Below are 17,708 nucleotides of genomic sequence, written 5' to 3'. Positions count from 1 at the left end.
GGTACAATAGCAAAGTTTTCCCTAAAATATTCTGTCCCAGCCCTGTGTTCCTTTTCTGGAACTCTTCCACAAGTTTTAACTTCAGCTAAACTATTTTAGCTTGTCTTTGTTGCTGAAATTGTCCCTCAATCAATTTATCTTGCCCATAATCAGATAAAATCAATTAGTAAAATACTTGTCAATATTATGATTTAGAACAGGGGTGGGGCACCTTTTTTGGGTCAGTGGCCGCTGACCCACAGAAAAATCAGTCAGGGGCTACACACAATTGAGAGGCCCAAACCAAAAAAAAAACCCAACTGCAAACCCCCTCTGCCCTGGCAACCTGAGGAGAAAGATGCTCCCTATGTTCCCCTTGCACACCTCAGCCTGGGGGGGGGGGGGTGACAGCTTAACAGATTTGGTGTACTCCAGCCCAGGGGGGTGCTAGAGCACAACATGGGGGAGGGAGTCCTGAGCCTGTAGGACTAGATCCAAGCAAGGCATGGGCCACAGGTTCCCAACCTCTGATTTAGAATATTAGTGGAGAATAGGCTAACCTCTGCGTGCAAACAGAAATGAACCTGTTGCTGTCAAAGATTGTCAAAGCTAATATTGATCTCACTAAATGGTACTTGGAATAACGCTAGTGATAATTTCTGATTTGTTTGTGTGGGGTTTTTCCTTTGTGCAAAAGTCCGGATTTACTCCTGTCTCTGAGGAAAAGGAATAGCTGTGTCTTATAGTTATGAGAAACAGGTATCATAGCTCATAGGGGCTAAGCCTTCCCTAAACTGCCCCCCCCCCCCAAAGGAGGGGGAAGACTCAGCTCAAGCTGGCCACTGTGGCAGCTTCCACCAAGTGGTGGCCTGGGGCTGGCCAGCCAGCTGGAGGCCCCTGGGTTAGGCAAGTGGTTGGAGACCAGCTGGTAGCCTGGGAAGAGAGGCAGGTGGAAGGGGTGGGGCTGCTGGGCTCCCTTCCTCCGAAGAGGTGTTTGCAGCGCGTCTGGCGCAGAGGCGCTGTGCTGACTGGAGTGGGCACAGACCCCCTACCCCCACCTCTCAGGCGAGGAAGCTAACTCGGTGGCAGAGGCTCTTTCCCCCCAAGGAAACCATTTTCAGCTGGCCAGGCGCTGCCCCAGCCCCGCCCGTTGGTGGCAGAGGGGGGGCTCTGACGGGCCCTTCTCATGAGGGTGAGCGTTGCGGGGAGGGTCTGGGGCGGTGTGAGGGAATCTGTCTCTTCCACCCGCCCCTGCGGCCCGGCCTGGGGAAGGGGCCAGCGGGAGGTTTCCGTCCCAGAGGCGGGAGCAGGGACAACCTCGGACCGGCAGCTCCCGGCTAGGACGCTCCTCTGGAAGGGCCCGAGGGGGCACAAAAGGGTGGAACGCGCCACCCACTCGTAGCCAATTCCCTGTCCCGATCGCGATTCAAACCGGAGGCCTGGCCAATGGTGGCGGTTGGCGCCCAGCACCTCGCAGGAAGGGGCGGGGCTGCAGCCGAAGCCTCGCGCCAGCCGCCCTGCCTGTAACCGTCGCTCGGGGTGTTGGATTTCGTGGCTCTTCTACGGTCCGCTCGGCCCCGGCTCCTGCGGTGTCGCAGAGGCGATTCCTGCTGGCTGGGTGGGGGCGGCAGCCCAGGTAAGGCCCCGGGACTGAGGGCAGCCGGGGGCCGGGACACACCCCCTCACTCAGAGACTTTCCCGGGGAGGAGGGCACCGACCGGTCGCTTCCTCCTTCCCCTCCCCCACGCTCGGGGCCTCGCGACACCGAGACGTTTCTTTCTCTGTCCTGCTGGGGGCTGGTGTGAATTGGCCCCTTCCGTTCCCGGCTCCCTTCCCTCCGCTCTCACCCGCCGCTTAGCTGCGCTCCTTAGCGTCTGGGAGCCGGCGGTGACGGGTTCCCCGAACCCCCCCCGTGCGCGGCGGGGGCAGGGCTGACGCGTCCATGTAAACAGGCGTGCGGTGCCCTCCCCTGCGCGGAGACTGGCCGGCTCCCCCGTGGGTTGAGGCTGTGGGCGGAGGGACATAGGCTCCCTTGCACCCCTATGGAGAGCCGGACCACGGCCGAGTTCTGCGCTTCCCGGCTAAGGAGCGAGGCGCGGGCGGGTTGTGGCCCTGCTGACTGGGGAGCGCGGGGCACAGCGAAACAAACGAGCGCGACCTCACACCGCGCGCTGCAGCGGGGCTTCCGGGGGAGAGGGGGTGGTCACGGGATCGGTTCCTCTTCTCCGGCCTCTCTCTCCACTCGCCTGGCGGGCTGGGGCAGGATTCCCAATGGACAAAACAACCCGGATATCTGTTACATTTCTGTGTCGGGCTGAGACCGCGTATCCTTGAAGCGTTTCTATCAGGATAAATGGGAAACGTTTAAATTATGACGTTTTCCCTCCATTTTGGATGCTTCTGGTTGAAAGTATATTTAAAGGAGACGAATGAGCCTTTTCTCTAATGTCTTGGAGATTTGCTTTGCAAAGACTGCCTGATTTTTTTCCCTATAGGTAGATAGCGTTCCGACGCTTTCAAAAGGGTAGCGGAGTTAGTCTGTAACTAGAAAAACTTAAAAACAACGAATAGTCTAGTTAGTAGCACCTTAAAGACTAACAAAACATATAGCCGGTATCATCAGCTTGCAGGGCAGAGTGGTTAGTGCTGCTCTTTATCAATTGCTTTTCAATTTAAGATGTAAACTGAACAAAAATGGGGGAGATGGAGTGTGTTACTGTCTTTTCTTCCTTTTACAAACCCTCAACACTGGCAAGAAATTAAGTAGTATTTTTGGATAAGGCTAGTGTGAAAGATGCTGTGTGAAAAACTTCTGTGTAAGTCATGCTAATTGATTTTTTTTTTTACTTGACACCCTACTCGTTAGTGAACTATTTTGGTGTGTGTGTGTGTGTGTGTGTGTGTGTGTGTGTGTGTATATATATATGGGTAGCTAATGAAGTCAGAGTTTTGTTTTTGCACTAAACCAATTTAAGTTTGCTTGTTAACACATTTTCCAAATGCAAGTGCATTAAACTACGTTTAAAAATAGTATTAAGATTGTATTTTTCCTAATTGAATTCCTACATCAGTACTACAAATCTAGATTGTAAGTGTAGTGATTATTTGGCCTGAAGTTTTTATATTCAGATTTTCTTGATTTCATGTGAAAGTGCCATAAGTGAGGATAAGAGTAAACATCATCTGCTAGGTCCCATTTGTACAAAAGATGTATATGTGTTTAAATGTTTGTACTATGAACACTTCTTCCATCAAAAGCAGCACCTTAGTGAGTATTGTGGAGAGCTATTCCTAAAGAGTGATTAAATATTATTTAAGTACTATACAGACACAGTAGTGCATAGTTTCACAGTAGTTTCCAGAATATGGGCTATAAAAAGCAAAAAGCAATTTGAAGAACACCGTGACCATAGGAAGACAGATGACATAGGACTCAGTGGTCTCCAACCTTTTTACACCCAAGATCACTTTTTAAATGACAGAACAAGCCAAGATCTACTGGCTGCCCCTTCCTTGAAGCCTCGCCCTCTCTATTCTCCTCTCCATTGCTTGCTATCCCCAACCCTTATACTGCTGCTTTTTTTGTTTCAAGTTTTCTGTAGGAAGAGGTTTTTCCAACATTTGGCCTGTTTAGACTGGGCCAAATATCAGAAAAACCCCTTCTTTTGGAAGCTCCCTTATTCCTTGTGGAAAGAGGACTATAGGAGTGACCGAAAGGGCATGTTTGCTCTTCCATTAAAAAAAGCGGAAGAACAAATACATCCCTGGATGCAGAAGAGTTTTCCTGGGATATCTCCGGAATCCTGAAAAACTCCTGTAGTCTAGCCTTATCCTCGCTGGGTTGAGACATTAGTAATAGAAATGTAGCCGCGTTAGTCTGGTGTAGCCGAAGCAAAATGCAGGACTATGTAGCACTTTAAAGACTAACAAGATGGTTTATTAGATGATGAGCTTTCGTGGGCCAGACCTACTTCCTCAGATCAAATAGTGGAAGAAAATAGTCACAACCATATATACTGAGTTATAAGATCAAGAACACATATTCCTGCGCATCCAGAAATATAATTTATGCTATCATGTGCCGAAAGTGTCCGTCTGCTATGTACATTGGACAAACGTCTCAGACACTTCGCCAAAGGATTAATGCCCACAAAACAGATATCAGACAGGATCACAAAGAAAAAACAATTTCTTGCCATTTCAACCAGAAAGGACACTGTCTCAACGACTTAACTACCTGCATTCTGCTACAAAGACTTTTTCATATGTGTTCATTTTTTTAAATTGTATCCTTTGGTATATTATGGTTGTGACTATTTTCTTCCACTACTTGATCTGAGGAAGTAGGTCTGGCCCACGAAAGCTCATCATCTAATAAACCATCTTGTTAGTCTTTAAAGTGCTACATTGTCCTGCATTTTGGGTTGAGACAGGATGTGTAGGCTCTGGGATGGGATTGAGGGATTTTGATGTGCGAAGGAGTGAGAGGTGCAAGCTCTGGGAGGAAATCTGGATGCAGGAGGAGGTGGAGAAGGGGACGCTGGGCTGGGGAGGGGGCTCCAGGCCGGGCAGTGTTGGGGTCAGATGTAGGGTTGGGGTACTAAGTAAGCCACAGGCTTGTGGATGTTAGTATTCAGGAATTTAGGTTGGGGTATGTGAGGGGCTCAGGGCAGGGGGTTCCAGTGTATGATAGGCTCAGATCTAGAGTCTGGGGGAAGGGGGAGTGCAGGAGTGTTATGATGATGTGGCCAGATGGGGGCTTGGCCCAAACTGGGGGTTTGTTGGCCAGGCTTCATTTTTAAATAAAATACTATGTCAAACACAAAAAGTTTCTCCATTGTCTTTATTTCTGAGAAGGGCAGGGAACCTGTTTTGAGTCAAGAGTCACTGACCCACAGAAAAGCCAGTTGCGGTCACACAAGTGAGATGCAAAAAAAACCCCAAAAAACTCCTCCAACCCCCCTCTCCCTCCAAGCCTCACTAATGTGGCCCTAACCGTGCTGGTGGGAGCAGGGGACATAGTACTGGGGAAGGGTGCTAATGGGTGCTGGGGGAGGGGGCAGGGTGCCAGTGGGGGCAGGGTTCTGTGGCTGGGGGGCAGGTGAGAGGGAACAGGGTGCTGGGAGGGCAGGGGACAGGGTTCTGTGGCACGGGGCAAGGGCCCAACTCCCCCCTCCCGGGGAGTAGGGAGGCTCCCGTCACGTGCCCCCTCTGGGCTTGACTCCCCCTCCCACAGGTAAGGGTAGTCCCAGCATGCGCCTCTTGGGACTCACCTGGTAAGTTCCTGGCACGCCACAGACCTGGGGCAAGGAAGCAGCCAGCGCATTTCTGGAACCCCTGGAAGTGACGTGCAGCTGCAGAATTTCCATCCACACTGTGGGAAGCTGCCACTACCTCCATTGTCACTGGAGGTAGGGAGTGGGGGGGAAATGAGGGGCCCGGAACGCCTTGCGATCGACTGGTTGGTGACCACAGACATAGATGGTTACAGGATGCTTAACATAATGAATGCTAGTGGGAATGGAGTAGGTTTAGAAGTTAAAATAAAAAGGAACAAATTAAAAATGTCTTCAAGGTCCCTCAGGCCTGATAAAATGCATCCTAGAATACTCAAGGAGCTAATAGAGGTGGTATCTGAGCCTTTAGCTATCATCTTTGAAAAACCATGGCGGTCGGGAGAGATTCCAGAAGACTGGAAAAGAGCAAATATAGTGCCCATCTATAAAACGGGTAATAAGACCAGTCAGCTTAACTTCTGTGTCAGGGAAGATAATGGAGTAAATCAGTAAATCAAACTGGGTTCGAGCAACTTAGAGGGGGTCTCAGCTGGATTCAGTTTTTCACTTGTGACCCCTCTCTACCGGGCCGCAAAGAGCGGCAGGGCGGCGGAATGCAGCTGCCAGCAAGCCGTGCAGTGTGGCCGGGACCTTGGGACTCCAGGAGCACGGCTCAGCTGCAGGAGGAGGCAAGGCGGTGGGAGAGTGAGGCCCGCGCTGGAGCACGCTTCCCTAGCTAGGAGAGGGCCGGGTCCCTCAGGCAATGGGCTGGGGGATTGGGTTGGGGCAGAGGACCCAGCGGTAAATAAGGGCAAGTGAGGGGCAGAGGAGGAGGCAGAAGAGACACGGGGAGAGGAGTGGAGAACGGAGGAGAGAGAGAAGTAACCAAAGGGACATGGAGCGGAAAAGAGGCACAGAGGAGAAAGAGATGGGGGGGGGGAAGGGAGGGAAGGAGCCTGCAGGGGGGAAGGGAGTTGAGGACTGCAAACACTTTGAAGGAACCCCAGGAGGGCAAGGAGTCTGGTGAGAAGGGGGGAGGAAGCAACCCAGGGCAGTGAGGATGGGGGGGGTCACACAAACTCATTGAGCATTTTAGGGGGCCGTGGTATCACAAAGTTTGAGAACCCCTGGAGTAAATAATTAAGGATTTAATCTGCAAACATTTGGAAGATAATAAGGTGATAGATAACCGCCCCCATGAATTTGTAAAGAACAAATCATGCCAAACCAATCTAATAGCTTTCGTTGATAGGATAATAAGTTGTGGATAAGGGAGAAGCAATGGACATGTTATACCTATACTTCAGTAATGCATTTGACATGGTCTCACAAGATCTTAGCAATAAACTAGGGAAATACAACCTAGATGGGGCTACTAGAAGGTAGGTGCATAACTGGCTAGGTAACTGTTCCCAGAGGGTTGTTGTTAACAGTTCACAATCATGCTGGAAAGGCATAGCAAGTGGGGTTCCTCAGTGGTCTGTTTGGGCTCTAGTTCTGTTCAATATCTTCATCTGGGATTTAGATGATGGCATATAGAGAGTACAATTATTAAGTTTGCAGATGATATCTAGCTGGGAGTGGTTGTAAGTGCTTTGGAGGATAGGGTCAAAATTCAAAATGATCTAGACAAACTAGAGAAATGGTCTGAGGTAAATAGGATTAAGTTTAATAAGGACAAATGCCAAGTACTTCACTTAGCAAGGAACAATCAGTTTCGCATATACAGAATGGGAAGTGATTATCTAGGAAGGAGTATCACTGAAAGGGATTGGGGGGTCATAGTGGAAGAGTCTAGAGTGCGACACTGGCATAAAAAACCCCATGATTCTGGGATACATTAACAGGAGTAGTGTGAGCAAGACGAGAAGTCATTCTTCAGCTCTACCCTGTGCTGATTAGGCTTCACTTGGAGTATTGTATCCATTTCTGGGCACCACATTTCAAGATAGATGTGGAGAGATTAGAGAAAGTCCAAAGAAGAGCAACAAAAATGGTTAAAGTTCTAGAAAACATGAGCTATGAGGAAAGACTGAAAGAATTGGGCTTGTTTAGTTTGGAAAAGAGAAGACTGAGGGGACATGGTAGCAATTTTCAAGCATCTAAAAGGGTATTATAAGGAGGAGAGAGGAAAAATTGTTCTCCTTGGCCTCTGATGATAGGATAAGAAGCAATGGGCTGATCCGGCGCTACCGCTTCGAAATTCCACGAGGAGCCAGATTCCAGGCTCCCCACGGTGTTTCAAAGTGGCAGTGCCACATGGAGTCCGTGGTCAACTGGGGACTCCTCAGCTGACTCCGGGCTCCACCTGGTGCTTTCACCTTTGAAGTGTAGCAACAGCCCTAGGGCTGTTGCAACACTTCAAAGGCAGAGACACCCTATTGACTAGTCGATGCAAAATGCATCATCTATTTGATTAGTAAGTTACTCAATATTTAACATCCCTAGTGTAAGGGGCTCAGGGCAGGGAGTTTGGGTATATGATGGGCTCAGGACACAGGGTTGGGGTGCAGGAATGTTATGGCAGGGGACTGGGGATGTGAGGATATGAGGGGCTCAGGGCTGGTGGTTCAGGTGTACGATGGGCTTAGAGCACAAGGTTGGGGTGTATTGGGGTTTGGGAGTATGAGGGGCTCAGGTCAGCAGTGTGTGATGGACTCAGGACACATAGTTGGGGTAGGTGTGGGGTGCAGGAGTTTTATGGCAGGGGACTAGAGACGTGGGGGTGCAGGAGTCTGAGGTGGGGGTATGAGGAGCTCAGGGAGGAGGGTTCAGGTGTTTGATGGGGTCAGGATTGGTGTGTAAGGGGGTGTGAGGATGTTATGATACTGTGGCCAGATGGGGGTTGGGCCTCAATTGGGGGCTTGTTGGCCAGGCTTAATTTTTAAATAAGGTAAAATATTATGTCCAACACACAAGGTTTCAACATTGCCTTTATTTATGGCTGGGGGAAGGGGGAACCTTTTTTGGGCCAGGGGCCACTGAGTTTGGGTGAAGGAGGCAGTTGTGATCTGAGGCACGGGATTGGTGTGCAGGAGTTTGGATTGTGACCTAGGGCAGGAGTCTGGGGTGCAGAAGAAGGGCTGGGGTTTTAATTGTGACCTAGGACAGGAGGGGATTGTGGTCTGAGAGGGGGTATGAGCTTGGTGGGCAGTGGGGGAGGGGTGGGTGTGGGGAGCAGAGGGCTGGTGGGGAGGGAAGGGTGCCAGAGGCAGGCTCTGGCTGGGAGACTTACTAGTGAGACTCCTGACTAGTAGCACAGCACAGTTTCTCAGGAGCCTGCTCTCCTCCCCCACAGGCTGCATGGCCTTGTGCTCTGTGAATAAGAGCCTGAGAGGAGGAGGGGGGGGACTGGTGGTTCGCATGCTGCTTGTTCTTGGAACAGACAGCTTCCATTGGCCAGAAACTACCCCCTTCCCACCCGACTTTGTGGAAAAACAAACCGCCCGCAGCCACTTTTCTGAGTGGTATGTGTGGGTTAGGCAAGCAGGGGAGTCTACCTGGTGACTCCCTGCTGCGTCTGCAGGCCGGATTGTTTTGCCCAGGCCTGCTGTAGTGCCAGCACGGGCACCCAGCTGTGCGAGGAATAAGTGGCTGGGCTTGAGCTTCAAGAGAGCCATAGGTTGCTGACTTGTGGCCTAAAGTTAGAAATAGCCACTGTTCATTAAAAATGTCCACCAGTGTTAGCAATGGTGGGAACAGTAATATGGACAAGGTGTCAGTGACTGCTGCTGATCTAGCTTAATCATTCACCTACTTAGATCTAGATTACCCTAGGTATGTTAGAATATAACTGATAAACGGTTTAACCAATAAGCTGGTGCTTATCGGTTACACTCAGCCAGCTCCCTGAGAGGCAGTTTTGCTGTGGCAGGGCAGTGAAGCTTCCTCAGCCCAACTCCCAGGGAGGCTTCACTGCAGGCTGCAGTATAAAGTAGAGATGTAAGGGTGCAGCAGTTTAACCAGGTAATTGATAAAGCGGTTACCCAAACGGCCATATGGCTTCTGGGGGGGCTGCCTGTTGTCCCGCACTGCTGCTTCTCATACTTAGGCAACAGTGTGGGGCAACAGGTAGGGTCCAGTACATGTGGGAAGCTGACTTAAAAGCTGGCTTGCCGCCCACACCAGCTCCTGTATCAGAGGCACATACTGACTCCTGCTTGTTGCCCTGGACTGCTACCTCTGTATCACAGGCAGCAGTGTGAGGCGGCAGGCAGCTGTGTACCAGGAACCTGCGCATACCAGGAACCTGTTTAACTGATGAGCCCATGCTCATCGGTTAACAATGTGTCGTTACACTTTCACAACCCTAGTAAAATGTTAAGCTTTACACTACAGAGCCTGCAGCTAAGAATTTTAGCAATTACACGGTTACCCTATTACAAGAAAAATCAGTTGGGGACTGCACACAAGTGAGAAGCAAAGAAAAAACAAACAAACTACTCACTGATGTAGCCCTCGACCGAGAAGGAGAAAGACACTCCCCACATTCCCCTCGCACAGCAGCCTAGTAGATTTTGTATATTCAGGCTTGCAGGATGGCTGGAGTGCCAGTGTGGGCTCCCCAATGTTTGAGGGGCCCTTAGCCTTGGGGGCTGTATCTAGGCGAGTCGGGGGCAGCATCCGGCCCACAGGCCTGAGGTTCCCCACCCCTGCCCTATAACATGATTTTAACATCTCTAGATTACACAAAGGTTAAAATAGTAATAGATAACTGTAGTTACTTAGGCAAGACAAGTGGCCAGACAACAGTGGAAGTGGCAGTCCTAAAATTCTCTGTCATTGTTTATGTTAAAACACTTTGTGAGAATGAACTAACTTCTCCTTTGTGGACACTAGCTGTTCCATTAGATGTGACTATGGGCATATTTTTCCTAATCGCAGTATGGAGAATATCTCTTCACCTGTCTTCTGAAAAAAACCCTGGCTTTCCCTTCTAATGTGTACATCATAATGCACAAATATTCAGTTCTAGTTTTTCTTCTCAATATGGTGGAATAGTACATTCCTTTATGGCATTCTCCAAAGGAGGTATGGGATCTGGGAGGGAGTGAAGGAGACAGTTGTAATGTGGGGTGCAGGAGGCCGTATTTTTGTCCTGCCCTGACCTAGAATTTTCTCCTGATGTGAGGTATGACTACCCATACTTAGTCCAAAGACCAGGTCAGTAAGAGGGGCAGAAGGCCTCCAATATGTGTCGCCTCTGAATATTCATTTTTTTTTGCTCTGGATCACTGTTTGCATGGGTCAAGAGGTAGCAAGCAATGCTTCCTAACCAGCTCTTCTGATTATTCTCCAATTTGAAGGAATCTTCAAGATACTCACTCCTTTTGGGCAATCAGCCTTTGAGCCTGAGCTCTCACAGAAAAGGGGTGGGGGTGGGAAAACAAATCCAACGCCATCAAATAAATTGGACTTACAGTATTGGAGTTAGTTTAACCATTCTTTTATGATTGCCTGATGATCTGGGGTATTGAATACTAGCATATGTACCTGACATTGCTCTGGTCTTTAACTGAAGTAATTTTTTGATGATAAATGAAAAATGTACATGGTTTATTTCAGTGATTGTATTTTTTGAAAATTAAGGCTGGAATGTGGCTTTAAGGGTAAGGAGAGGCAGGGGTGGGAGGCTTAGGGTAAAGGGTTGAGAGATGTGTGGGGCTCAGGCAGGGGGTGGGGGCTTCAGGGCAGGGGGAAGAGGTGGGGATGTAGAATAGCAATGTGAAAGTGTACATGGTTAACTGATGAGCCTGTGCATGCAGGCCAGCTCCCCCCCACCAATCCCTGCTCTGCTGCCACTATATCCGAGGCAGCAGCATGTGGGGGTGGGTGCAAAAGCAAGACCATCTCTAATTACATGTTTACACACTATATGTTCACATACTGTATCTTCCCCTAGAAGCTCACTTCATTTATAGCACAAAGTACTCCTGCTTTGGAGGTTGTATGATGGAGACTTGTGACTTGTTGACTCCCCTGCTCTATTTATTATGGAGTGAGTTGGAAGGTGTATTGTGAATGAGACATGGGATTGCAGGGACAGAAGGATAGTCTTGTGGTTAAGGCAGTTCAGTACCACCCTAGAGAACAGGACTCTGTCTATGTTGTTGCCACATAGAGTATGTACAGTGAACCCTCGTTTATCGCGGTAGATAGGTTCCAAACCCGACCGCGATAGCTGAAAATCCGCGAAGTAGGCTTTGAAAGCCGCGGAGGGGCTCCGGCGGGGGAGCAGCCCAGGCGCGCCTGGGATGCCCCCCCCGCCGGCTTCCCCCGAGGCTTTGAAAGCCGCGGAGGGGCTCCGGCGGGGGAGCAGCCCAGGCGTGCCTGGGATGCCCCCCCCCGCCGGCTTCCCCCGAGGCTTTGAAAGCCGCGGAGGGGCTCCGGCGGGGGAGCAGCCCAGGCGCGCCTGGGATGCCCCCCCCGCCGGCTTCCCCCGAGGCTTTGAAAGCCGCGGAGGGGCTCCGGCGGGGGAGCAGCCCAGGCGCGCCTGGGATGCCCCCCCGCCGGCTTCCCCCGAGGCTTTGAAAGCCGCGGAGGGGCTCCGGCGGGGGAGCAGCCCAGGCGCGCCTGGGATGCCCCCCCGCCGGCTTCCCCCGAGGCTTTGAAAGCCGCGGAGGGGCTCCGGCGGGGGAGCAGCCCAGGCGCGCCTGGGATGCCCCCCCGCCGGCTTCCCCCGAGGCTTTGAAAGCCGGAATATACGGTAGTACTGTTAACAAACCACCCTTTAATGTACAGAAAAAAGTCCGCGAAGTCGTGAATCCGCGATGGTCGAACCGCGAAGTAGCGAGGGCTCACTGTATGTTATAATAGGTTACTTTGAAAGTCTGGTTTAATATTCTTCAGGGGTATCTGAGTTAGTCTGTTACAGGGGAAAAAAACAACAAATGGTCTGGTAGCACTTTATACACTAACAAAACATGTAGATGGTATCAGAGCTTTTTGTGATTGTGTCATTTTCTGGGTGTCCAGATTGGGCCTGGGTGGGCAAGATACTGCCTGGGGGCTGGATCCAGCCTGCTAATCCTTTCAGTCCGGTTCGTGGCCCAACCCACTCGACTCACAGGCTGGGTGCAGCCTCAGGGCTCAAAGCAGCTGACTGCTCTATCTTCTTCTCTGCGCTGGGGATAGGAGGAAGTTTTGTATGCAGCAAACCCCTCCTTTACCCAAACTTCTTTTCAGACCCCACGCTTTCTCTTGTACTCCGTCCCCTATCCCCAGCTCCTTTCTCCACCCAGCCTCCATTCCAAACCCCATACCTCCTCCTTAGAAAAGTGTGGCTCTTGACAACTTACCAAAATCTTGGAGTGGCCCCACATAAAAAATTATTGCCACTTGTGATATAACAGGTTGTCTGGAGCACTGCTGAGTGTGTCTAACCAGGGCGAATTACTCCAGCCCAAGACTGGAGCCTTCCTTATAAGGCACTAAACTAGTCACACAGAGCACTTCAGATGCCACTCTAGCTAGCAAGAAGTCTCATAAGCAATCCCTTAGACATCCCAGCTTTACCTGTGCCACAGCCAGTACCACATCGTACGTAGGTGAGAGGCTATAAAACTAATCTCACCAACTCTGAACAGGTTCTCCCAGTCCCGAAGGACCAGTACTGGGTCAATTTATACCTCAGATTGTACTCAAAAGAGCGCATAGTGCCTGTGCTGGCTGTGGCACTCTGCTAGACCACACCCACAGCTGCTAATGAGCCCTGTCTGCTGGGGAGCGCTATTCCTTATTTATATAGATATATTCATACTCTATCCACCACTATTTTGGCTCTTCATCTCTAACTGGTTGGCCACCCCTGCCCTATAAGGTGCACGCTTGTGAGTGCACTAAAAGTTCTCCTATGGTGAGTGGTGCTGCGGACTGCTCTGGTGAGCCATGGCTCGAGCCGGGCTGCGTGGAGGCTGTCCTTACTGAGGAAGCCTCACCACAGCCCCAGTTCTAGCACCAGTAGTGGCCGCCCAGCAGGCAGGGCTGCGTGGTGGTCGGCTGCTCTGTGACCTTTCCTGTGTTTGGGACCAGGGAGCGGAGCCTTTGCGGCTATGAGTGTCTCATGGAGGATCAAGTGAGAGGTCCTGGGGAGCTGCTCTGGGTGTCTGCGATTACTGTCCCTCCTCCGGCAGTGCCTGGCTCCCCTGCTGGCTCTGGCCTGCACCACATTGCTGCTTCCCGATGTCCCGGGGTGCCAGAACCTGTAGTGCCGGTCAGAGTTCTGCAGCGGGAGCTGGGTTCCCTGATTCAAACCAGCGGGTGTCAGAGGAACTAGTACTGCCTGGCTGTTGGGTGGGTGCCGTGAGCTTGAGACTCACACGGGCTGAGTGACCATGCGCCTTTAGGCCCTGACGGTTAATGGCCTGCAGAGGAACTCTGGAGCCACCAGAAATGTGTGCCCACCCCTGTTGCTTGTGCCACAGACACCACTGATCCCGTGCATGTGTCAGGCAGGGCAGGAGCAGGGTCTCTTCCTGGTCGTGGAAGAGCGCTTTGCTGCATAGCAGGAGGGCCATGCGAAGCCTGGCATGGCAGCCTTAGAGCAGCTGTGACCTAGGCAGCAGCGCACAGCTGGGAGGCAGTGCAGGACTAGGTGAGGAGGCATGGGGTAGTTCTGGGGGTGGGGCTAGTACAGGGCTGGCTATGTGGGCAGGGCTGGGACGGGGGGCTTTGGGGATGGGGTTAATATTGGGTACTTGGGGCTGGCACTGGGGGAAGAATCTGAGGGGATTGGGTGCAGTGGGGCTCTGGAAACAGGAGCATGGCACTGGGGGGGGGTTGGGTGCAGGGAACTGTGGGGTCAGTGGCTGGCGCTGGGGGGTAGTGGAGGGGTGGGGAGCTCTAGGTGTTAGGGCTGGAATTGGGGGACTCTGGAAGCTGGGGCTTTTGGTGGCCCAGTAGCATTTTATTTGAATATTTCCATATTTATTATGTAAATAATAAATACACAAATATGCAAATGTTACCGAGCCACCAAAAGTTTATGAATGGGTTTGCTAGTCCCTGGTATCAAAAAGGTTGGGAACCACTCTGCTTTAGAAACTAAACTCTAAAGGTTTATTAATAAAAAAGAAGGAAAAGGTTGACAGTAGAATTGTTAAAGAAAACACAATACATACATCAGTCGTTAACTTCTTGATTCAGGATGTAACAAACTGCTAGCTTAAAAGCCTCTGGAGTACATCCTATTTTAGGAGGGTTATCAGATCCTTTCTGGATCTCTGTTCATAGCAGAAGTCAAGAGCAGGATTGAAGACAAGATGGAGGCGCCCTCAGGATACTTTTATAACTTTGCCCATGTGGAGGGAAATCTATTGTTCTCCTGCGTGATGGTACCTCCCAAACTGGAGCTGATCACATGATCAAGTGACCTGTCCATATCCCCTTGGCAAGCAGCCAAGGCATGCTTGCCGGTTTGCAGGTTCCCAGCTGCATTCCTCAGGTGTTTATTGGTAATCTTGAGAGCCATTGTCCATGCAGCATCGCTGTTCAGTACAGCCATTCACTGAATAAACACTCCTCACAATTGGTGGTCCACGTCTATTGCTGTCTCCTAGGCAGAGAATGTTTAAAATAGCAGTACAGAGCCTGTATTCATAACTTTACATATAAAATCATACAAGTATATGAGTAGCATACATAGAACTAGCAGAGCATAAGTTTTCATTAGACACCTCACTTGCCCCAAATTCTGTGCAAAATGGGCCAAACCCATAACCGTGGGTGCAACAATGATCTGCAGTTTCCTATTGCAACCCAATAACATGACATCCAACCCTGAACTTGGGGGTAGTGGCGGTCTGATTTGCAGAACTACTGATCACTTGCAGCTGCAGCTTAAGTAAATGATTGCTGTCCTTTGAACATATAAACTGCTATATTTGGGTGTTCAAAGTCACTGACCCTCTGAGCTGCATATGATAATCTTCAGAAGTTTGAGTGGAGGTGCATCTGCATGGGCTCAGGGTTCATCTGTATAAGAGCTGACTGCTTGGTGCTTCATGGTAGGAATGTTTGGGGAATGATGTATTGGAGCTTCAGCCCCATGGGAGCAGCCTGCTTGGACTTGGGGCTACAGCCCCACTCCTACTGAAGCCCTAAGCCCCAGCATGTGCATGTTATGGGGCCAAAGTCCTGAGAATTCCGCTCTGTTGGGCAGAAGCCAGAGGAGACATGTGTCATGTACCCACTGCCAGAATTCTGCCAAGGTTTGCTGCACTGTTTGGTCCTATGGTGCTGCTGGGCCCACTCCCTGCATTGCATTTGCTGGAGCCAAGTAGCTGGGAGCTGTGGCCAGGGGGAGAAGCAGCAGCAAACATCTAGGAACTGCAGGGAGAGCAGTTGCTTTTCCCCCAGGAGTTAAAGCAGCAGTCCCTACCCAGCTACCTGCTGTTGCTTTTGTCTGCAGGGCTAACTCCTGGGAGCCTCAGGGATTGGCTGCTGAGGCTAGGGTGTGTGTGCTTTGAGAAGTGGGACCATGTCTCAAGCTTCTTGGGGGGGCTTTTAACTTGTGAGTCCCCCTCATGTGGGACTGCTGGTTTTGTCAGAAGCCTGCTGTGGGGCAGAAGTCCAAACCTTCCCTTTGCTTCCTAAGTCTGGTAGGTGGAGAATGGTGGAAGTGTGTGTGAAATTCTGCTTTTAACTGTAAAAGAACTGCATGCAATTCAGCCACAGTTTGGCCACCCCTATCTACTATATATTTGAGTGTGTGTGTGTATATGTTCAAGAAGTTTTCCTAAATGGTAAAACTAGGGCCACCAAATTTAGTATACAGTAGGGATGTTGGAAATTGTGTACAGGCAGTCCCCGAGTTACGCGGATCCGACTTATTCGGCTAACGCGGCTTTGCTCTGCTTTGCTCCCCGTCTCCCTGGTCTGCAGACCAGGGGGACGGGGAGCAAAGCCGCGGAACACGCGGGCAGCGGACAGCCCAGGTGTTCCTCCGCTTTGCTCCCCGTCCCCCTGGTCTGCAGACCAGGGAGACGGGGAGCAAAGCAGAGCAAAGCCGCGGAGCCCGAGGGCAGCAGGACAGCCACGGCGCGTCTGGACTGTCCCGCTGCCCCTGTGCTCCGCGGCTTTGCTCCAAACGCCTGTGGTACAGCAGCTGGGGTGCTGCCGGTTGGTCCCGTAGCGCCGCTCTGAATCAGGAGGCCTGGGGCAGAGCAGCTGGGGTGCTGCTGGGTTGGTCCAGAAGCGCCGAGGAGCGGCGGCGCTACTGGACCCAACCCAGCAGCACCCCAGATGCTCTGCCCCAGGCGTCCCCAAGTCAGCCGCTGCTGAAACTGACCAGTGGCTGACTACAGGAAGCCCCTGCCCTGGGCTTCCTGGAATCAGCCGCTGATCAGTTTCAGCAGCGGCTGAATCTGGACGCCAGCTCCGACTTGCATACAGATTCAACTTAAGAACAAACCTATAGTCCCTATCTTGTACGTAACCCGGGGACTGCCTGTATATCAATAATCATGTAACTGCTAAAATTCTTTGCGGTTACACATTTACTCGGTGCTTCTAGCCTCACTCCTGGGGAGCCCCCCGCAACTTTGTGCTGCAGCCTTTATATTGATAAATATGCTCATGCTATATAATGCTAAGTACTTGGAGGGGAAATGAGGCTCTGGGAGTTTCAAATTGAGCACCCAAAATTAGTGGATACTTACGATCTTTGTGTCTGTCTTTCAGCTTCCTGTTTCTGAAATGGGGGTAATACCACCCCCTCATTTTATAAGTATTATGAAAATATATAAGCAAATTGTTTGTGAAGCATTTAGCAATTGTCACGATGTACACAATAGAAAAGTCCATGATGAAATTTAGTCTCCCATCAGAGCAACTTCTATCATGAGCATTAAATAAGGTATAAGGCAGTATCTCGTTCAATGAGGATAATATAGTTGCTCATTCAGTGAGTACCATCCATCCTATGCACTGAATGAGATAGGGATCTTGTGGAAGAAATAGTTTTTGATCATGTAATTAAAGACTGCATCATAATATATACTCCGGGAGGGACATGCATTACAGTTGCATAAGCAACCTTAATTCTGTATTTCCTAAACTGAGTGCTTGACTTGGAAGTCTTTGTTACTTTAAAATAGGGTTCTTGTAGTGTGGGGTTTTTTTTGTGTGCATATATGCATAACACATTTAGATTCAACAGATGTGGAATGCTTTACATTGCAAACCTAAACCATCACATATATGCTTCTGTACAATAAGATTGGAGAAGAAAGTGTGGCTTAAATTTTGTGTCTGTTGTGCTTTTTTTTTTTAGGATTTTTTTAAAAAAATGCCAAGCAGAAGATTTGCTGATGATGAGATTGTGATGGGTCGTTGGCCAGGAAGTGTCCTCTATTATGAAGTACAAGTAACTAGATATAATGACCTCACTCACCTTTACACTGTTAAGTACAAAGATGGAACTGAGCTTGAGTTGAAGGAAAGTGATATAAGGGT

The 17,708-nt window shown here is 50.3% G+C and overlaps 1 protein-coding gene across 1 annotated transcript in view; it reads left to right on the top strand.

Annotated features, from left to right (window-relative positions):
* The first annotated feature begins 1,215 nt into the window (after positions 1-1,215).
* LBR (lamin B receptor) overlaps positions 1,216-17,708 on the top strand; it is a 67,283-nt gene continuing 50,790 nt past the window's right edge. Inside the window, exons 1-2 of the mRNA XM_006118026.3 lie at positions 1,216-1,615; positions 17,527-17,706. Of these exons, the coding sequence (XP_006118088.3) occupies positions 17,542-17,706 (165 nt within the window). The 5' untranslated portion in view covers positions 1,216-1,615; positions 17,527-17,541. The remainder of the gene's footprint in view (positions 1,616-17,526; positions 17,707-17,708) is intronic.

This window comes from Pelodiscus sinensis, chromosome 3 (genome assembly GCF_049634645.1).
Source record: "Pelodiscus sinensis isolate JC-2024 chromosome 3, ASM4963464v1, whole genome shotgun sequence".
In the NCBI taxonomy this organism is placed as follows: Eukaryota; Metazoa; Chordata; order Testudines; family Trionychidae; genus Pelodiscus; species Pelodiscus sinensis.
Note: the sequence above shows the minus strand (reverse complement) of the source record. Positions and strands in the feature narration are given on the sequence as shown.